Raw genomic sequence first — 22,198 nt, 5'->3', positions numbered from 1 at the left:
AACTGCTATTAGATAGTCAGACTTCACTATTTTATGTGTATGCACGTTTGTGTCTGTTGTTCTGGCTGCTTGACAGATATTTTTCACAGTCTTGCATTTCTGGATTTCTCGCTGGGAGCGATCACATCCTGCAAGTCCAAAGGTCACACCTCTGCTGCCCCCAGTAGCAGCATTAAATCGGACAGACACGCTGGCGTTGAAGTGACGAGAATGTAAAATATTCTCATTGTTTTCTGCAAAAAGTGATCTTAAATGTCACACCTGTTGTGTGCGAAATGCTATTCGGGTTCTGTAAATGACAATTTTATTATTGACATTTTTAAAACTGAGAGTTTAGGAAGATGCCATTGACATGTTTTGAAGACAGAACATGTCAGTGGCAGCAATCTGGTGCGCTAATGCTGAACCTGCATGGATAATGGCATACAAGAAGGGCAGTTGGGTGCTGTTAAAGCTCCGCCGGTTGAGGAGGCGACACAAATGCCAAAGGCTACTGCCGGAGCCTCAGTTTGCATGCAGGTCAGACCACTTCCTGTGTGTCAGATCCCCCTCTCACTCTCTCCCTGTTTCCTGCCTGTTCCCTGTACTAACCTCTCAAAATAAAGGCCAAAAAAAGGGAAAAAAACTAAAAAGTTCAGAATCCAGGGGTTTGAATCCACAAGAGCTCTAAAATATTACTGACAGCATTATTTATAATGCGATAAAGCTACACAAAACACTCAGAAAAAAATGGTTTTAACATTCTTTTGATTGCGTAAATCAACCTGTAATACATCCTCTGACCTGCAATGCCAAATTGAAAATCTTCTGACATCTAACGACAGGGCAATTAATGGGAACTCTTTAAATTTACTGTTTTTCAGATACAAAAAGTATTGATTATCGGCCCTGCTGGGTATCTCATCTCCCTCCACACACACTCCTTTTACAAGCAGCCTTTTATTTGACAAGCCTAATCTTTCTCAACACAAGAAGTGACAATAAGCAGGCACAGAGGCCTAATTAAAGGGACTTTCATTCAAATTAACACACACTCTCTCCCACACAAACCTCTGATGACCCATTAGCTGCACAATGGTTAGGACAATGCTTCTCTATCACACACACACACAAATACACACAGTGTTCTGCAGGGGGAGAGCGGTAAAGCTGGATTTAGATTTAGGAATGCAATAAAAGTGCAGATGGGGGTGGGGCTAACCAGCTGCTTGTCAGTAGGGTGGGGTTGGGGGGGAGATACCTTCACAATCTCTAGATAAGACAAGTTGCATATAATGGGATCTCTCAGGGCACTTTCATCTATCCATATCTTCGACTGCGACCCCCATGAAGCTGCGCAGTTTACAAGCAGATTCATCACTTATCTCTTGAAGCTCTTATCCGAGGTTGTCGTCCCTCCTCTCCAACCCTTTTATCGGAATCTGACCCCGGGCTTTTAGCGTGGCAAGGGGCGCGAAAGTCAGCTTGACCTCTCGGGGTAACCTCCGACACAAAACACCGTGTGCAGCAACAAAGCGCTGAAAACAGAGGACCTCTGAGAAATGAGCAGTGACCATTAAATGGTAACCTCTATTTTCTAGCACAATAAAAGTGTTCTCGGGAGAACTGCTCGCATGTACGCGGGATCAAAGAGCACCGGTCACGGCGCAGTGCGCTTTTGCGCTGGGAACTAAAGTTCACCTCGATGCTACCTCGCTTGGCTTCTTAAAAAATAAAGTTTACTGTGATATGAAAGCATGAATCTGAGGGTGCTCTTAAAGACAAAGGCGAAGCAGGAGATTGGCTTGCATGTGTTTGTTGTGGGGCTTCTGGGTAATCTGGTTTTGTCGGGATGGTTTTTGAGGCCTCGGGGTCATGCTCTCTGCATCTCTGAAGACAGACATCCTCCACATTCTTCCTGTGTGTGTGTTTGTGTGCGCACGCTGCCCTACACAGCCCACTCTCTTTGCTCTTTGACTCCAATGGCCATATAAGGCAGCCAGCACCATGGTAACCACAGGGCTTGAATAGCAGTGTCAAATCCCTGGGAGCGCACACACACACACACAGCCCCCTCCCCCTCTGCATACACTCCTGCTCCCCTCCCTCCTTCTCTCTCTCTCTCCGGCTTTGCTTGATCTCTCTTTCTCAAACACACACACAGACACACACACAGACACTTACAAATACGTTGGAGGAAAACAGACAACAGGAAAGAGGGTCGAGGAGAGAGAGAGACAGAAGGTGGGGGGAAAAAAGCAAATGCTGAGAATTTCAGTCTGTGTGTCGAGCTCAGCCATTTCCTTGAATCATAATCTGATTTGTGGACTGTGAAGCCGGAGAGGGAGAGACAGAGGGGTGAGAGGAGCACCCATCTCTGCAACCCCCTCCTTCTGATCGCCTGAGCCATAGGGAAAAGCTTCTCACACACACACAGAGGCGAAAAGCAGCACACAGGGGCTAGGCCGCAAGTCATTAGTTCTTGGTGGACAAGCACTGACAAAAGGCTGGAGGGAGGCTGCACAGGCGCCTGGAGAGCGACCGCAGGAACTATGGAGGGCTGAGCACACGGACACCCTCTTGTACGCTCTCTTGTTTTTCTGGGTTTTCTCTGTGGAAGCAGGAAGCACAGAGGCTTGTGTCACAACTGAAGCTACAACAAGCTACAACAAGCAAGGAAGAGAGATCACTTCCTTGTGCCGGGGATCTGCTGGTGTGTATTTTGGAAGTGAGTGCAGGCAGTCCACGTCGCCAGGTCTGCTGCCACCGCTGCTGCTTTTGCAGCTGCCCCCAACATCGCTCTGAGGACCGCCGTGACCACCTGAAAATGTTGCAGCTGCTGCGTGGACATTAACTTGGTTTGCTCAGTGTGGAATGTCTCCATCACGGGTCACAATGCTACTGCTGCTGCTGAGAGGATTACAGCAGGGAGAGAAGAGTTGCCTGCCTTCTCAGGAAGATCTCTAGAGCGACGAGAGGATTTCTTTTTCAGCGAGGGGAGCCACAGACACCACATTACTGTTTGCTCTAAGGTAAGCTTGACATTTTCTCTCAAAGGACTCTACATACACAGAATAGCTGCTACTAGCAAGGGCAAATTCAGTGTTAGGGGTACTTTAAGAGGGGCGGTGAAATGGTCTCCAGGCATGTGCTGAGGCGAGCTATGCTGAGGTCCTTTTTCAGCCATTACTGTTGCTACAGAGACAGGGCTGTACGTGTGTGAGAGGACAAGAGCATGCAGAGCAGCGCGAGACGGGATTCTGCACCTCGTGCCGTTTGCTTGCAAATGATTTTGTGTTTTGCTCTAATTTTGGAGGGTGTGCGCTTAATGTGTGTTTCCTGTGTAAGGTTCCTCGGCTGAGACTATTTTCCTGGGCAGTGCTCGTTGCCCTTAACCATCTCAGGAACTGGTCTGAAGAAGAGGACGAAAACACCAGGCAAGGGCTACGAGCTGGATAAAGAGAGAGCGCAAGAGACACAAGACACTGAAATCTACATGCATGCAAAACTAAAAGTTGCCACACTGAGACTGTTTCCAGGTCATAGTGGAGTGGGAGGAGACTGATCGCTCTTGTTTTTATTTCGTTCTCCTGCCAAACACACTTCTACTCAAAGGCTTAAAGCCCCCTCCTTTTTTTAACCCCCTCTCATTGACATCTGCCATCAACCCCAAGGATTGTTTTTCTTTCTGTTCTTTTGTATAATAACCCAGAGACTTCATAAACAACTGAGAGAGGGAGAGGTGGGGGAAAACACACGCACACACAGTCTGGACTTTTTGATATTTATGTTACCTTGACAGCAACCAGAAATCTTGGCTGCCTGTCCCATTTTCCTCTGCGGTGGTTCGGTAACCAAGCGATGGCCATGGTGAGTGGGGGCTGGGGAGATCCCAATGGGGGCACTAACGGGCTGGGGGACAAGGGCTACCTGAGGGGGGAGGAGGAAGACGGTTCTCCCCAGGCGGGAGGCAGCGACATGGAAGCCGGAGAAGATGACAAGGCCTGCGTGGTGGACTGCGTGGTGTGCGGGGATAAATCCAGCGGGAAACACTACGGAGTGTTCACCTGCGAGGGCTGCAAGAGCTTCTTCAAGAGGAGCGTCAGGCGCAACCTCAGCTACACCTGCAGGTGAGGCATTGTGGGTAATTGTTATTTTTTGATTTATTGATGGGCTGAGCTCGCACAGCGTTGAGAAACCCGCTTAATACAGGATCTGGAAGGTGAAAGAGGAAATGAGATTAGTTATCGTTAAAAATACGCCCATGTGGTTTTTTTTTTTCTTTAAAAAAAAAAAATTGTAGCCTAAATGAAATATTGAAAAAATAGTTGTTATTGACAAATATAAACTTCCTAAATGTAAGGACTCGCTGCATTTCTTTGTCTTGTTGTACTGGGTGTACTACTTTAAGTGCCACAAAACAAACTGCTTTCATGTGGGAAGAACATTTTCTCTATTATCTGTTTTTTTTCTGACTAAATTATTCCCCAAAAATAACAGAAATGTTACTAATCAAATCAGCTATTATTTGTAGCTAATATTTATTATATGTGTTCACTAGATCGCCATTACAATTTTGAAACTAGTGATTATTTTCATTTTTTTTAAATCGATCTAAAAAACTCTCCGTGCTCTTCAGCTTGCATGCTTTGCCATGCCAAGCTATTCTCACTTCAGATTATTTCTGTTCACTTCTGATCAAAAAACTGTCTGAATCCATTAATTAATTACAATTATTTATTTATTTATTTATTTGCTGTTCATTTGACTTATTTAGCCCATGATAACATTTTAGCCAATTTTACTTGAATAATAATGAAAGCGTCTGTTGTGCACAGCACACAGCTACATACAGTTAAGCTACATGACTGAACCATGTAGCCATCAGCTCTCTGGGCGCCATCCTGTTGTGCGCAGCCTCGTGGAAAATCTAGTTTCATAATGCAATATTAATGTTGAGTAGCTCTGTTAAAAGGAAGTGCTGGCATCAGGCTGTTGACACTAATCTGCAAACAGCTTTTATGCTCATCAGATTTTTTGTTTGTTCTTTTTGAGAGGAAGATAATGGCTGCACATCAGAGCAGAGCAGCTTTTCCACTCGCTGTATGGGGTTTGTTCTTATATTTGTCATCATGTTTGGCCGCTTTTGATCACACGTCACACAAACTGACGCCCGCAGTAGAGCTGACCGTTATTAACTGTATTACAGGACAGTGTGGTCGATGTATTTTAATACATGTAAATACAGTGTGTAAGAGGTGTGATGTGAGGCAAATGTTTATTAACTTTACACATCTGTAATGCTGCTCTGCTGCATGTGCTGCAGAATTGTTTGCGATGACATGAGGCCAACTTCATTTTTCCAGACAATCAAATATTTAATGACTTATTATTCATTAATTGACTTTTTTTGGCGGGTTTATTCTCAGATCAAATAGAGAGTGTCAGATCGACCAGCACCACAGGAACCAGTGCCAGTACTGTCGCCTGAAGAAGTGCTTCCGTGTTGGCATGCGCAAAGAAGGTAACTATCCTGTTCCCCAAATTATTTTACCATCCATTCACTTTATAAGAATAAGAAACACTGTGGCAAATGCTGTGATTGTAATTGCACAATAGTGGAAATAGTTCAGCTGAATGAATAAAAGAGGCTACTTTCAGCTGCTCTTGTATTTACAATGGGTCGCCACAGTGGGTAGCTCTGCTTATTTGATTTATATGTTGGATACCCTTCCCTACGTAAACCCCAAAGAACCGGGGATCTTCTGCTTGTTAGGCAAATGTGTAAACCACTACACTATAAAAAAGGGGGAATAAGTGACATTCAGCACTAAGCATCAGAGTCTTCTCGTTATTTCCGTCAGATACTTTTTTAAAATAAAGAATAAAAACCCATTAAAGTATAGTAGTAATTATCTGCTAGTGTGATCTTGCCTTTTCTGTGCTCTGTAGTGCAGAGAATGCCACACATGGTTCTCTAGGTCCTATCATGGCTTAGCAAGCCATGCGTGTCAGCTCAATGCCATGTACTAAGTGGCTTAATCTAGTGCCTGCGTAACAGTGAGTGAGAGGGATACAGGGCTAAGACACCTGCGTCCCAGAGGCTTAAACCTCTGGTTGAAGCTACAGAAATCCTCTGACTTGTTGGCTCAATCAAGAAGAATCCAATATGGGAACTTCACCCTAAGTGGAGGATCAGGCGAGGCCATCAGTAAATGTCCCTCTGACAGATACACAACAACAAACAAATAAATAAATAGTTGTATACAAACACATTTGTTAGGCTTTTTAAAACTGACATCAACAGAGTCTAAGCACAGACATCCTCCCTCAGTGTCCCTTCAGTTGGTTTATTCCTTGCAATCACAGATCACAAAGTACGCTAACTACACACATTATGAGTCCCTATAGAAAACGAGAGAGATTCCCTTTGCTCCACTACCTTGACTGAGAGGTCAGAGGTCAGAGTCAGCTAGTGAGCCGCATTCCTACTGTATGTGTGAATTGGGCATATTGATCAAGGACGCTTGAAAAGGGCAGATGCTCATACCGGGAATTAATATCCCCAAATGGAGAGATCTCTACTGGTTTCTGCCCTGCTTTGAGCTGAGCTTGATTGTGCATGCTTTCAATGCTAGAGAATAGCTTCCTAATTGAGTCAGGCCTGGTAATCAGAAATGTACTGCTGGCTGAATTCAGTTTTAACTTTTCTTCTCTTTGGTCTTCTCAACCAAATCCCCTCCATCACCTCCCCTTGTCTTTTGCAATTTTCTATTCTGCCCTTTTCTTCTCCAAACCCTTTCCTTTCCTTTCCTTTCCTCTCCTCTCCTCCCCTTTGTCCCCCAACCAAAATACAGCAGTTCAACGCGGTCGCATCCCACCTCAGCCGAGCCTCAGCCCCTCCATCACACCCATAGGTGGCGCCAGTGGCCTTGGAGGCGGCGAGTTCTATAACAACAACAATGGAGGTAGTGGTGGTGGTCAGCCAGTGTCTGAACTTATTTCCCAGCTCCTGAGAGCCGAGCCTTACCCCAACAGTCGCTACGGACACCAGTACAACCAGCAGGCCGGTCCTGATAACGCTATGGGAATAGATAATATCTGTGAACTGGCTGCGCGGTTACTCTTCAGCACAGTGGAGTGGGCGAGGAACATCCCTTATTTCCCTGAGCTGCCTGTGTCCGACCAGGTTAGAGGATTATTTCTAATTAAACGCCACATATACAGTTTTGACTTTGAAAGACTCTTCCCTCTTTATCAGATTATATTGCAGGAACTGTAAAAGATAAGCAGAATGAACTGAGTAGACATTAAAGTGTTGAGGGGGGGTGTCACTGATTGAGACACTACTAAATCCTCAGGTGGCCCTGCTGAGACTGAGCTGGAGCGAGCTGTTCATCCTCAGCGCGGCGCAGTCTGCCCTGCCGCTCCACATGGCGCCCCTGTTGGCTGCAGCTGGTTTCCACTCCTCGCCCATGTCTGCGGAGCGCGTGGTGTCCTTCATGGATCAGGTGAGGGTGTTCCAGGACCAGGTGGACAAGCTGACCAGGCTACAGGTGGACTCTGCTGAGTACAGCTGTCTCAAGGCCATCGCGCTGTTCTCGCCAGGTGATTAGTGATTCGAGTGGCTAGTAAGAGCAGAAAACGTCTTGCTTGTTGACTTCACCTGCTGTCATTTAGCACAGCTAGATCAACAAAAGAATGGTACAAATCCTCACAGTTAGATGGTGCCTGGCAAACATCCAACAGCTTTATCTTGTAAAAAAGACCCTTCTTCTTCTTTCATGGAGAAAAAACACAAAGAACTGCTGGAAGACTAACAAGCCACTTAGTCCAAGGCATTCATCGAACAATTTACCTCCTATGGCACCATCTCCTGGCTTGTCATTGAAAATGCAGTAATGTTTTAAGTGCTTTGTAATTAGCAGCACCATTGATCAGCATGAGCCCTGAGCTTTTCCTGACTTAAGTCTTACATAAGTGTCTGCCTTAAAGACATAGTTTATAGCGACTGTCACCTCTAAAAGCGATCATTATTTAAAGTAAAACTTTTTTTAAGTGAGGCTTATAAATCATTTTTTGGCCTGAGAGCATCCATAGATGAAGCACTCTGGTTTCACGTGTTTCCCTCTGGGAGGTTTTATTACATTATTTGCTGGGATTTCATCCTTCCTCTAGGCTCATCACGACTCTTTATGTAACCTGCCCACACTATTAAGTAACTGCCTCCTCCCTCCTCCCTCTTAGATGCCTGTGGTCTAACAGACCCAGTACACGTGGAGTCTCTGCAGGAGAAGGCTCAGGTGGCTCTGACAGAGTACGAGAGGATGCAGTACCCGAGTCAGCCTCAGCGCTTCGGCCGCCTCCTCCTGCGCCTGCCCGCCCTGCGTGCCGTTCCTGCCAGCCTCATCTCCCAGCTCTTTTTCATGCGCCTGATAGGAAAGACACCCATTGAGACGCTGATCCGGGACATGCAGCTCTCCGGAAACTCAATCAGCTGGCCGTATGTCCCAGGACAGTAGCTCCCTGACAGACGAGGTCTCCGTCTGGTAATAGTGACGACAAGGACCCACAGGAAACCTCCTGACTCATCACTATCCATCTGTGTGGTTATCAAACTGCAGCGCCAGCTGGCCATCATATGCACTGTACTGTAACCGCTCAATTCCCCCTCATGAACGAGCCCTCAGACTCCACATGGGCCTCCAGAAGAAGAGAGTAGAAGAATAGCATAGCCAGTGCCAAGCTGGAGCTGTCTTGTTGCCAGTGCTGTCGTTCTGGTGCCAGGTCCCAGGCCGGAGACCAGCTCCTCACGCTGGGCTCCGATATGGCCACCACAGCCAGTCATGTCACCACCCACATGTCATAGTGACTAAAGACTCTGCAGTTTCATGTAGAGGGCAGCAGCACCCCACTAGAAATACATTTAGAGAACAAAACTGTCCTGCCAACAAACATCGGAGGAGCAGTGTTTCCCACACCAGGCTCATTTTCCATGGCTCGCCATTTGTGATACAATGACCTTTTTAACCAAATAACTGACAACAGGATGATGAAGTATCACTATTACGGATCGATCTGTGCGCCTCACTGTTGAAGGGAAACTCTTACCTCAACAACGAGGAAGACACTAAGGAGCTCCTGAAAAGGAGCAGAAAGGAGATAAAACCAAGGAAAATTCACCAAAGTCTATCATATCATCCTACGAGATGGTCCTCACACCCAGAAAACGAGATGAACCGACTTGTGACTGCCTGACCATCGAGTAAACAGCGCATTTAAATTCATCCACAGGGCTCACTGGTGGTGTAGTTGAAGAAGATTAAAAAAAAAGGCATAGTAAGATGAGAGCGGACTAATACCTCACTAGACATCAGAATGCTTTAGTCTGATATTTCCTAAACACAAACCTCTGTAAATTTTGTTCACCAGAAACCGCCTTCTTTTTGACAACTGCCTTGTTTTTCAGTACAAATTTGAGACACCTGTGTAACACGAGTCTTAGATCCCCCAAATTGATTTTCAGTCGTTTTGACTCGCTGAATGTTCAGCGTTATTTTGATCAAACATCATTGTTATTATATATACATATATATAAATATATATTTGTTTTCTTTTTTCACATATGCACTGAGAAACGGCAGGCTGACGTCTAAATCCTACTTGAGTTTAGCTGTTTGAAACGATTCTAAAACAACAAGAATTAGCTTGACAAAAACAGCTCTAAGAGTAAATAATCGACACTACCAGTTAAATTCCAGTTTACGCTTCTGGAGATCACGATCTCCCGAAAACTGTATTGAAATATGTACATATATATATTGAGCCCGGCTTTTGTCTTTTCTGCATGTTCAACTGTTATTTTGGATCTCTGCTAAGTTGATACTGTTTTATTTTATGTAATTAAAGTTTCATTTAAACATTAAAGTATTTGCCTTCAATGGTAGCTCCTAAATGTTTCTTCTTTTTTTTTCCTACCTGTATTTACATGAAAATACCTCTGTCATCTGTTGAGATGTCAAGAAAGAAGCTGAATGCCATTACAACTAATACGACGTAGAGCTGTTCATGCTCTCATCTCTTAGCATCTTGAGTGTGTCTCTGCTGTTTGTGAATGATGTTGTAATTGATGAGGATCTGCAGGATATTCAATGCCAAAAGATTATACGGTCTGTCGGGTTAGAAGAAGATGGGATTCCCCGGTCCACATGAATTTACCTCACATGGGTATTTCAAGAGGCGGGTTTACAAAATCAGGACTATTTTAGGTATTTTTAAGGAAATGATGAAAAACGCACTCCAAACTCAGCACGATTCAGCAGTTAGCAATTTAAGAAACCAGAGAGGAAGGGTGCAACTCCTGCTTCTTGATTTGCTGCTGGGCCATTTTGGAAGTTCTTTGCATATTCTTCCCTCAGTCTACAATTCACACAACCACGCCGTAGAGGCAGGGGAACAATATTGTTAATGTTTTCTTATCTTTGTGTTACTGAGTTCTTAAGATTTAAAATTTCATGTGTATGGCAACGCTATTAAAAGAATCAAACGATGACGATGTGTCTTTTGTTATGTTTTTTTTTTAACTTCTTGAATAATGTGTTGTAATTTCATCTGTATGAAAAATGCCAAATAAACACTGCAACATGTACTGCAAGTTTGCTGTTGAAAGTAGTTTTGTATGACAAAAACAGGAGTTTCACTTGCTTCTTTATTTACATTACGCTCGTCTTCCAGCGTATTCTTACATAGTTTGTCATATATTTAAATTAAATTACAACTGAAATTGAAATCTCATGCTTAAATATGACAGACATCGTGACAGACGTATGACAGCGCCGTGTTCCTATGCAGTTTAAAACCACACACAGAGTTGCTGTATGCTTACAGCTTCATGAACATTGATGTCAAAAACAGAAATGAGGTTCACTGGCTGTAGGACCAGTATTAGTGACACTAGCTGGGAAGTTCTGTGCAGCCAGTGAAGGAAAAGTCAGTAAATGCTGGATGAATTCTTGTCAGCACACCTTTCTGGACAGATGAATAATGTACACTAGCAGAAACCTTGGTCGTAGATTTTCACCAGACGTTTGATGTGGAAAAGTTTTTGCCGAAGTTCCTTACTCTGCTTCTTCTTTGCTTGATACTCAGGCGTCTAGAAAAAACAAAATTTAAACAAGTGTATATTTAACAAACTCAATATTGTCAATTGTAGTAGTGTTACAGTGCAGGAATGAGATAGCTAGTTTATCTTATAATCTGGACAGTAAAAAAGCTAACTGCATTTGTCTAATATATGAAAACATGTCATAGCTCCCCTTAAAGAGATTAAAAAGTATATAGATGGCCACATTCTGCTTTCAGGTCCTTCTCTGGGTTCCACCCTCCCCTACTGCTAGTTCCTGATGTTCCTGCTTTTCATGTCACTGGTGCTGGTATGAGTCCTGCAGCCACTGCATGCTCTCCAGGGACTATAGAAGTTGACTAAAGTTGCCTTTCCTTAGCTTAGCTAGTTTTTATTTTTACTTTTTTGTAGGTTTCTTATGTGCCTAGCTGGTTTTTGCTTGTTAAACCCGACTGATTTATTGTGACCACAGGGAGCTTGTAGGGGAGAGTTGCCATATTCTTCTCATATTCCCCTTTTTCTCTTGTTTATCTTTGGTTGCTAGGGAGTCGAGCAGTAGGTCTGCTTTTCTGTTGAGTAGCTTCATCAGTCAATGGGTTTTATTTCATTTTGGTTGCTGTGTTGGTTTTGTCTCTTCCTAAAATGAACTTCTGCTTCCTTTTATTCACAACCTGACAATAAATCTTTTCAAACCGACCCAAACAGCCTCCTCATGTTTCCCCATCTAGTATTATGTAATTCCCCTTACATCTAGGCCTATTTGGGGATGTAACATGGTCCCCCCAAAGCCCCCAAATTGGGCTGTTAAATCAGAGAACGATGAAATGGCATGTGGGAAGATTTCAGACAAGCAAAGATGGTGAAAAAGTCTTGCCAATTTTGTTTTTATTGATTTCCCTGGTGACTCTAATCCTGCATTTTTTCTGTTTGCGTGACCACTGAAAAAAATTTAGAAAATACCCCTCAGCTCCCTTACTGCAAGACATCAGAAAAGTTTATGGGCTTAATCACCAGCTTCAAGCCCTACTGATTATAAAACAAAGGTCATTTTAAAGAAATGGTCCTCAGCAGAGTTAGAAAGAAGGAGCAACAACTTATGATAAACAAGTCATTAGCCGACTAGCATGCAGTGTCCCACTTTTTCACCAGCTGCGTTGATTTCAAAACGCTAAGATGACGTTGGAAGAAATGTTCGGTTTGACGCTTCACAACTGATCTTTAATTTAACCAATGAGTGATGACGCAGCAGGCATATCCATCTTTTATATTCAATCTATGATTTTAGGTTAGTGTATGTTTAATTTACTCAGTTTCTCTCTAAAGTGAAGAAACTGCAAACTTTACATTATGACATCACAGATCTTCTTATACTCACACTTTTAAGGCATTTCAGTTGGTTATACTCATCTGCCACACCCTAAAAAAAGAAAAAAGAAAGGTTTTGCTGACTTTATGCTGGGAAATGTCAAATACTTAAATACAAAAGCCACAACCATGACTGGCTGATATATTCTCCTGGCTTTTCCACTCTGTGCACCTTATTCCTGTTTTTCTCTACCTGGTACTTCATGGAGTCTTCTTCCAGTGCGTCCAACTCTCGGCTCAGCTTGTGCATCTTGTCGCTGATGTCATCCAGCTCGCTGCAGAGGATCTTATAGCGCGACAGATCTGAGTCAAAATCCTTCTTGTATCTTCTGCGCTGCTCATCTGAAGTTATCTCTGGGTACAGCCTGGAACAGCGTTAATACCAAGACATGAAATCATTGTTACATTAAAACTGTTATTGGGGCAATGGCAGATACAAAGGGGAGCTTTTCATTAGTATCTCCACCAGTATTAAATTAGCTGAACTCCCTTAGAGGCAACTGTGATCCTGACCACTTCTTTCTGATATTGCTGTATTTTACTCTAAAATATTATAAATACTGTGTCATTTCTTTATTAAAGATGTGACTGATTAGATAATTGTTCCTCCTCAGGGTATGATCTTTACTTAATCGTGGGTATAACCAAAGGGGATTTTTAAAAACTGATACCAGTGCTAATTTTTCTTGCTTAGTCGACATCTGCAGTGATATTCAGCATTTTTTTTATTTAATTCTATTCCTTCATAAAAAAAAATTAAGAGACTGTTAAAAGGAAGGAAATGCATCTAAACCAGCACGTAGACTCTTCATTTAGATGTAATGCATATTTTTAACATTATATGAGTAAAAACACATTTTTCTTGTTAAATAAAGAGACGTGTAGTTTTTATGATTTCAGGTTCAAGACTATATTTTGTATTTATTATTTAAACTACTCTGAACACCACTGAAGCTTCTTTTGCTTTGAGTAAATACTTTCTCACACACTGAACTCTCTGAGGTTGCAGCAACCTCAGGACATACCTGTAGAGGTAATCTGTGTGGTCCCGGTCCAGCCCGTTGCCGGTGTCTCCTGTGGTGTAACCAGTTTCATACTGCGACTCGATCATCACCTGAGCAGCAGGCATTGGCTCTCTGTCCTTTTTCCGTTCCTTCTTCACGTAATAAGGTGGAGACCTGATGCTGTCACTCTCATCTGAAGAGCTGCTGGGACAAACTTTGGCCCTGCAGTTTTGGTACAAAGGCTCAGCACCATGTGTCTTGCTCTTGTTTGCAGAGAAACTGTGGAAAATCAAGACTTAACTGAAGATCAGGAACAGGGAAACATAACTTATGTGTTTGACACTGTGACGAAAATGTGTCTCTTTTTGCTTTTTGTACTTCATACTTGTTTGGATTTGAAGCCAAACGTGTGTGTGTGTGTGTTTTTGTAATGTGACCTATTATTTGAACACAGGCCACACTGGAGAATCTGTGCGTCACAGACTCATTTGCTGCAAACATCACCCACCTGTTGGTTTTGTAATTTCCCTCACTGTGGATGCTGACTGCTCCATTGCCGTAGGAGACCGCGCTGTTCTCCGCCCTCAGGTCTGGCGCTGCTCTCTCTGACACAACAACAGTCGGTGCCTGCTGGGTGCTGCGCACTTCTCCAACATGATTCACCTAAGACAACATCCGGACCGTCAAATCATAATCTCCTTATTTACTTCCAGGACCTCTGGTTTGAATAACCTGAAGTCTTTATCTTGGTGTTTTCTGAGATAACGCCATATTTAACACGATGATATAAATAATATAATCCTCCAGAGTTGTGAGATGTATTTTTTTAAGCCGGAAAGAAATCCTTCGACTGACTCTGTCGCCTAAGTGGAGAAGTGCAGAACTGGAGGGTTCTCCAAACTGCTCAGAAACACTTGGCTGAAAGTCGGCATGTCCCTGCCAGACGCGTTCACATGTAGCCAGACTGATACAAGGGCAGACACAAACGCTAGCCTTGGCCTCAGCATGACTGTGTGACAGCTCTCATATCCATTCAGCCATTAAAGAGAGAGAAGCACTCCTCCAGGTTTTCAGGATGAGCTCCCCCTCACCTAAAATAATCTCTTCATTTCTTTCAGCAGCTAACAGAGGCGATTCATTCGAAGGACACACGCGCACAATACAATTTCCCGGTTCCATCTGATGTGAGATGCATTCCACCAGAGCGTTAACAGTGTGAGAGCGTGTGAACATCAATATCATCAGCAGCGCGCTGAAAAGGCTGAGACTGCGGCGAAGAGTCGCATGTGTTTATCAGACAGATATTTTAACACCTACAGTGTAACAGATGCTGCAACCACTGTCAAAAGAAAACATCCTTATAGGGTACGGAGAATATCAGACACTGGAACTGCATTACGCCTCATTTGATCCACTGTCATATGCATCATTAATGAAGGCTTGTCTGACCTATTTCTGTAACAGGGTGCAGTCACACAGGATAAAGGTCTAGCGAGCTGATGTTTGAAAAATGCAGTCAGTGAAATAGATCTTATGAATGTCAGGGTTGCAAGTCAATCCCCCATGTGAGGGTGTGGGGGTGTGTGGGTGGGGAGCACCTAGAGGAAAGCTACAAGGAATTTGATCCACTGCGGCAGACAGGTGCACATTCAGCTGTTATTGTTAAATCCAGACATCGGGATTATTATTAGTAATGGTTCTGATTACTACCTAAATCTGCAGATATTTCTAATTAAATGATTGTGCTGTCTATAAAGGGCTGCCAACTATTAGAATTTAGAAATTTACCCAGGAAAGCTGTTTTTAATGATTGCTTTGACTCACTATTATGGTAATTTGTAAGCCATAGAATCTGCGACATTATGTAAACGCTCATCACAATAAAATCTCTCTGTAACCTTGAGATATTTTTCCTTTGGAGGAGGTCTTGTCATCTGTTCGACTCTGGGGTAACTCCTGATGCTGATAAAAAAAAGCCCCATTAATTACGTTTTTTTTTTAATTCAACATAAGCAACGCACAGTTTTCAGATATCATAACGCATTTTCTTTTAATCTACTTTTCCTATATTCCCTCAATTATCTCCCTTTTCCAGTCATGTAGCACAAAACCGGGGGAAATTACGTCTTAGCCAGGAGTCTAATCTGCAGCAGTGTGTAGCAGCCCCTTCACAGACTAAATCATTTAGTGCCACCACACTCTGTAGGGATTCACACAGCAACACAGAGGCAACTCAACCCTTTTTATTCATTATACATGCCACATACATTATATATGCCTCCCTGCAAGGCAAGCATCTTCAGTGCGAAACAAGAGTGCCCCAGAATAGGGCCTGCCTCTTGATGAAGCAACTTGGTACATGCTTTGCGCTGATAGGAAGAATGTAGGCCAAGACTTCACTGAACTTACTGAATACGTTGCTTCCCTTGCCCTAATGAGTCACGGTGGGCCTGATACGTTCATGTCACATGGCTACTTTAATGGATTAATTGCTGCTAAACATCGCATCAGGCTACTGCGAAATAAAAAGAGCACATAGCGTCAAAGCAGCAGGAATAGCTGGTAAATGCTGGACCGCTGATGCTCTCTGAGAAAAGCTCTCAAACCAATTTTTCTTTTCCTCTCATTGACACATGCGTCAATAAAACCACAAAAGAACTAATTCTTTAAATTCCTCAAACCCCACATCCTTGCTGAGGTCATAATCTGAGATGAAGCATACCTGCATCTCTGAGAAATGCAAAGAAGGCAGATTGGACAGTATGTGCAGTATGTTCCCATTAATAAACGTGCTGTGGAGGATGTTTATTAGTGACATGACAATGAGCCAAATTGCACCTCAACGTTCTGTGAGCTTTGTAGCAGACCAAGTGGCAAAGTGATGGAGTTGTGCATCAGATGGCATGGTCATTCCAACAGCCTTACCTAAACCCATCATGGTTGGGATGCAGAGGGAGGAAATCAGTCAAGAAATGCTTATCGCAGCTGGCAGCTCCTGCAAGACTGCTGGAAACAATTTTTATGATAACTTAAGGAAGTCGCTTGTCAGAATGAACAGCGCTCAAACCTGTTATCAAAGCAAAGGAGGTTATTTGAGGAATGCTTTGTTCACATTTTTTGCTCCGCACATTCAGTAAAGGTCAGAAGTTTACATGCTCTCATCACGGGCTTGAACGTTATGGTAATTTGGGGCTATTTTTTTGAACTGTCCTTTTTGCATGGTGAAATAATTATACAGCATTCATCTTTAATGGCTTTAAAAAGAAACAACAAGAAGTGGGTGCACGAGTTTGAATTTATTTTGGATTTTCTCTAATTCCCATACAGGCTGATGGGCAACTTGCTGAGGGACATTTAATCAAATGTTTGTGAGAGTGAGTGTCAATTAAAAGCCCCAAATTACCACGACTGTAAACTGTAATTGTGTTATTTAAATTTTTTGATGTCTTCAGGACTGTTCTACTATACAGTCATGTATGAAAATAATGAAAAACCATTAAATGTGTACAAATTGGTACTATAGTTCAAGCACATGTTTTTTCTGTGGGTAAAATCTTGACCGATGGAACAAAGTGGTGCTGCATGTTAGTCAAGAGCTTCTATTTCTGTCTGTCTCTTTTATCTGTCTCAGCTTTAAGTAGATTTTTTGGTTTCTAAGTCATAATTTATGTAATGTAAATTTAAACAAAAATAAATGTGACAGAAACAACATAGAAATAATGTTTGTAATCTGCATCATATTCACAGCAAAGCACATATCTTATCCCATTGATAAAATCTAAGAAGTCAACCTGCTGTTCAGGGTCATTTCTTTAGATGGATATTGTACTGGTTTCTGTGGGTTTTGGCTGATTATGTGGAGAATAATATCAATTAAAAAATTACTGAACGAGGTGCCGACACCTTTGCTACGTGAGGTTCATTTATTGCCGTCTTTGTTGCTGTATGGTGTAATATATTATGTCATATGTTGTAAATCTGTGAGGTTTGGAACAAAACAACTTAATTTTATTTAGGGACAACTAGTTAAAAAAATATGTTTACCACAAATTCTTCTGGTTCTAAATGAATCGGTCTGAGACTGTGTGCAAAGTGAAACTTAAAACCTGGCTCTTAACCATAAAGTGAGTTACTTTATGAGCTTCCTGATCAGTTTCATGTCACTAAAAGCTAAAACCTGGACCTTGTAATGCTGTCTGACTGTCATTGTTAAATGGTTTCTATGTGCCTGTTATCACTAGTCTGGTTAATCATCAGTCAGAGTGAAACCTGGGAGTGTCAAGGATAAACACCAGTATTCTTTGATTCAACATCGACAGGTATTGTGACTTTGTGACACTCATTTTTCACTGTCAATGCATGAAAACCTCAACAGATTGTTTATATAAATGCTGGGAATTCATTGGTGCTGGTATCTGAAAAAAAGCAATTGTGACTGTTTAGGAAGTGATGTCACTGTAAAAAATGAAGTTATACAAAAATAAGTCAACATCTTTTTGTTAATTCACTTTTTTTTTTATCCTCAGCTGATAAACATCAGTTCCCCATTTATATGCTGTTTCAAAAATTATAATGAGACTTTACTCACCCAGTCCTGTATATCCTGCCCCTCCGATGGCCTGGCCACGGCCTCATCCCAATGGATGTTAGCTTTTCCATGGCGCCAAATCTTGCTGCGGGTTTTGTAGGCGAAGTAAGCAGAAAACGATAAAGCCACCACCACCAGAAGACCCAACACAAACGCCACTGCCTGAGGAAAGAGTGAACTTTGGATGGATGGATGGATGGATGGATGGATGGATGGATGGATGGATGGATAGATAGATAGATAGATAGATAGATAGATAGATAGATAGATAGATAGATAGATAGATAGATAGATAGATAGATAGATAGATAGATAGATACTTCCTGCTAACCTCCTCGGGGTCCATGTAGCAGTAGTGTTGCAGGTATTGATTGAACAGAGGAAACCCCCCAGGAAAACCGGCCCCCACGCTGCCACTGAGGCTAGGGCTGCCCTGGATGTTCTGACACATCATGAGCATGGGGTTGTACAGCATGCTCTGCGAGCTCTGAGACATCGGGTTCACACCAATAACAAAGATGATGTCAATGATGCCCTAGACGACAAACCGAAAGCAAATTTGATCATAATAAATAAGTGATTTGCCAATGCCACAGATTAAAAACACAGAAGTCTCATGTAGTTTCTACTTACACTAAAAAGTTGGCTCAAACGTTTAATTTAGCATCATTTCTGAACACAAAAGGCTGCAATTCAGTTTCAGGTCAAAACTGACTGATCAGAAGAGGATCCCACTGATCAGCCCACAGAGAACATAGAACCACTGTACTGTGTTCCTCCTCTGAGTGGGGTCCTTCTGCATGGAGTCAGCATGTTATCCTGTATCTGTGCGGGTTCTCTTTGGCTACTCTGGCTTCTTCCTACTATTTAAAGATATGCAGCATGTTAGGTTAGCTGGTGATTTTAATCTAGCTGAAGGTGTGCAAGTCAATTAAATGGTTGTCTGTTTCTCATATGCTGTCCCTGCGATAGACTGGTGACCTGTCCAGGGTGTATCCTGTTAGGACAACTGCTTTTGAAAAGCAGAAGAAGAATGAATGGATGGATGGATGAATGGATGGGTGATGAGTGCTGATCGAAGGGATTTGATGAAAATGAACAACTGAATATATTTGTGACTTGCTTTGTTTGTTGGGTGAGACAGACTCACCTGAAGGACAGCTAAGATGATATCACAGATGAACACAGTGAGGTAAAACCTGCATGTCCGTATGCTCCGTGACCGTGAGAAACTCGCCACCAAGAACCCCAGTGACACCAGGAAGTTGATGGCACCCATGGAAATCATCGCTGCCTTGGCAGACTGAGGCGTCATGTAGGAGCCGCCATAGCCGTAGCTACCTCCATAATATCCTGACCCCAACCCTCCAACACTTCCAGCATCAACAACACCATATCCCCCATACCCAAATCTGTTCATGTCCCACACCAAAGTTGACGCTACTAAGGCGAAGATGAGGAAACACATGAGCACCGTGGCTCCTTGGAAGGTCTTGACAAAACCAGGAGGTGAGAACCAGCGGTAGAAGTGTTGAGGCTTCCCCTCCATGTAGTAAGACTCTGGTGGGACATCGTAGGTATAGGGGGCATTCTGGCTTCGAGGGGATTGGACACTCCTTGGGGGATACAAGCTGTGGGAGGTAGTGCTGTAGGGTGGGCTGTACACAGGGGGGCTATCATAGTACCGAGGCTCATACATGGTTTACTGGATAATGCTCCAATTTCACCTGGAAGAGGGGTGAAAATGAGACAGAATTAATGCAAGGGTAAATGACTTGAGCCTATATAGATATCAGCACTATAACATAATGCATTTAATAGGAGATTTTATTACGCTAAGTATTTTAATTCAATTTTTTATAGTGTAAATTCTTCAGTGGGATGTTTTGATGAGCAAAATGACTTTCAAAATCTAAAAGATGAATTCACTTCCAACGCATTTTCCCTGTCCCTTTAAGCCCTAATTAAGTGTAGCTACGTTTTAGTTATAAGCACCTTTTTCAGCTCACCAGCATGCAGCACTCTCACCTCAGCCCGTCCCTGAACCCTTTCTAGTGTAGCTGACCCACACTTCATCACTCCAATGAGCTCAAACCCAGCACGCTTCAATTATTCAGACACACAGCAGATAAGAGGTGAGCAGCCATGCGTGGTGTTTTCAGCAGTGGAGAGCCACAGACATAGCCCCTGTTCTGCATGTTACCTGTGAGCACCTGCTGATTGTCAGCACCACTTAGGGAGGGGTGAAGATACAACTTAAACCCCCCAAATTTAACTTTTTCTGTTTGATTTAAACCCGTGAAATAACGAACTCGTGTACTCCTCTGTTACTGCAACTGTGTGCTAATTGTACATAACTGAACATCTCTACATTAAAAGAGGCTCATTCCACTTCAGCCCAGAAAAAAACACTTCTGTCCACTGTCATAACGTGTTTAAAATATGAGCATTTTACTTGGTCGTAAAATATTTTAAACTCATTTGTTAATGCTCGGAGGTTTTCTTTTAATCAATCAGCATCATCAGCGAGGTTAGACGGTCAATAATAATTAAGAAAATTCTCTTTAAATGTAAAAAACTTCAGAGAGGAATCAACAAGGACATATGAGTTACGCAACTTACCCAAGCGCCGTGAAAAACTCATAAACTTTACACCGATCCAGGTTCAGCTGCTTAAACCGCGTCGTTCATGACTCCTGGCCACCACCACACCGTCCGCTTTATATCCCATCAACGATCGTTAACTTCGCCTTTATTTTACTGGATGGATAGTTTCTCCTAACAAAACAATGAAAGTTTCGAAAGCTTCACCCACACTCTCCGGAGCTACCGAGCGTCTCAGCAGGGGCACCGTTCACCCGCTAACGACCTGCTTCACCCACGTGCTCGTGACAGTTTATACCCAGGCTCCTGCTACATTCAAATTGCAGTTTACAACCTCCAACCTAAGTATAACCTACTGATATTCAGCCCAGTCCACGCATTAGACCGAAACCTTTTTGACAAATCTTTTGATAAATTCTAATATAATTGTAAAAGTACAATTCATGTGATCTATGATTCATACTTTATACAATGCAGAGTGATACTTAACTACAAAATCATAACAATAAGTGCATAACTGCTTTTCCCAGACAGGCTGGTCTAAGTATTTCAGACCTTCAAAACCTTGAAGGTGATTGGTTACAGCAGCAGAAGACCACACCGGGTGCCATTGCTGTCAGCTAAAAACAGGAAACTGATGCTACAATTCACACAAGCTCACCAATACTGGACAAAAGAAGACTGGAAAAATACTGCCTGGTTTGATGAGTCTTGATTTACTACCTTACTGCCTACCTGAGTATTGTTGCTGACCATCTCCATCCGTTTATGACCACAGTGTACCCATCTTCTGATGGCTGCTTCCAGCAGCATAACACAAAACTCAAATCATCTCAAACCGATTTCTTGAACATAGCATTAAGTTGGCTATACTCAAATGGCCTCTACAGTCACCAGATCTCAATCCAGCAGAGCAGCTTTGGGATGTGTAGAGTAACATCACAGATGTGCAGCTTCCAAATCTGCAGCAAATATGTGATGGTGATGTCAATATGGACCAAAATGTCAGAGGAATGTTTCAAGCACCTTGTTGAATCTATGCTAATTAACTATTAAGGCAGGCCTTAAGTCCAAAGTAGTTGAGTCTGGTACAACTAATAACTTGTGTAACTAATAACATGGCCAGTGACTATAAATCTGTTCTAATGGGTGTATATGACAAGAGAAAGGATCAACAGGTGGTTTTATTTGTTGTTTGGTTTGTTGTTCTTGTTGTTGTTGTTGTCTTAATAGAAATACCACAGCGGCGGATTTCATAGATAATATCTCTACATTGTGTATTCTATGAGTGCCTGTGGCAGAGTCTACTGAGAACAAGAATAATATTTCTGAGCCGAGTTACTTTACAATACAATTTGGAGAAATTATGCTGCATTTTCCTATTTAACATTTTAAATCAGAGAAACTATGAAATCTCCAAAATATATTAAAATCATTAGATTAAAAATTATTGCCAGTTTCCAAGTTCTGTTAATTTGGCACCTGCAGTTTTTTAACTGAGAACTTGCTTTCGCTGTGATGCCCAAAGAAGAAAAG

The 22,198-nt window shown here is 42.6% G+C and overlaps 2 protein-coding genes across 4 annotated transcripts; one reads left to right on the top strand and one right to left on the bottom strand.

Moving 5' to 3' along the window:
- The first annotated feature begins 1,738 nt into the window (after positions 1–1,738).
- On the top strand, positions 1,739–10,529 carry nr2f6a (nuclear receptor subfamily 2, group F, member 6a). Of its 3 annotated transcripts, none has more exons than XM_082512304.1 (6): positions 1,739–3,011; positions 3,328–4,109; positions 5,409–5,503; positions 6,840–7,168; positions 7,341–7,587; positions 8,227–10,529. In XM_082512304.1, the coding sequence occupies exons 2-6, from the start codon at positions 3,841–3,843 to the stop codon at positions 8,499–8,501; spliced, it is 1,215 nt and encodes a 404-aa protein (XP_082368430.1). In that variant the 5' UTR covers positions 1,739–3,011; positions 3,328–3,840; the 3' UTR covers positions 8,502–10,529. The 3 variants fall into 3 exon arrangements, with proteins under 3 accessions (XP_082368430.1, XP_082368428.1, XP_082368429.1); XM_082512302.1 differs by having other exon boundaries at positions 2,032–3,011; positions 6,837–7,168; XM_082512303.1 differs by lacking the exon at positions 1,739–3,011 and having other exon boundaries at positions 3,061–4,109; positions 6,837–7,168.
- A 128-nt stretch (positions 10,530–10,657) lies between these two features.
- Positions 10,658–20,988, bottom strand: LOC309693243 (occludin-like). The gene is made up of 9 exons (XM_082512301.1): positions 20,681–20,988; positions 19,209–19,785; positions 18,390–18,593; positions 18,059–18,220; positions 13,979–14,133; positions 13,492–13,749; positions 12,660–12,831; positions 12,477–12,518; positions 10,658–11,131 (listed from the first exon to the last, which is right to left on the bottom strand). Exons 2-9 carry the CDS (start codon positions 19,755–19,757, stop codon positions 11,030–11,032), a joined length of 1,644 nt encoding a protein of 547 aa, XP_082368427.1. The 5' UTR covers positions 19,758–19,785; positions 20,681–20,988; the 3' UTR covers positions 10,658–11,029.
- Between the last annotated feature and the right edge of the window lie 1,210 nt (positions 20,989–22,198).

This window comes from Aulonocara stuartgranti (assembly GCF_965226115.1).
Source record: "Aulonocara stuartgranti genome assembly, chromosome: 18".
NCBI lineage: Eukaryota > Metazoa > Chordata > Actinopteri > Cichliformes > Cichlidae > Aulonocara > Aulonocara stuartgranti.
This window is presented reverse-complemented; position numbering and strand designations above follow the sequence as displayed.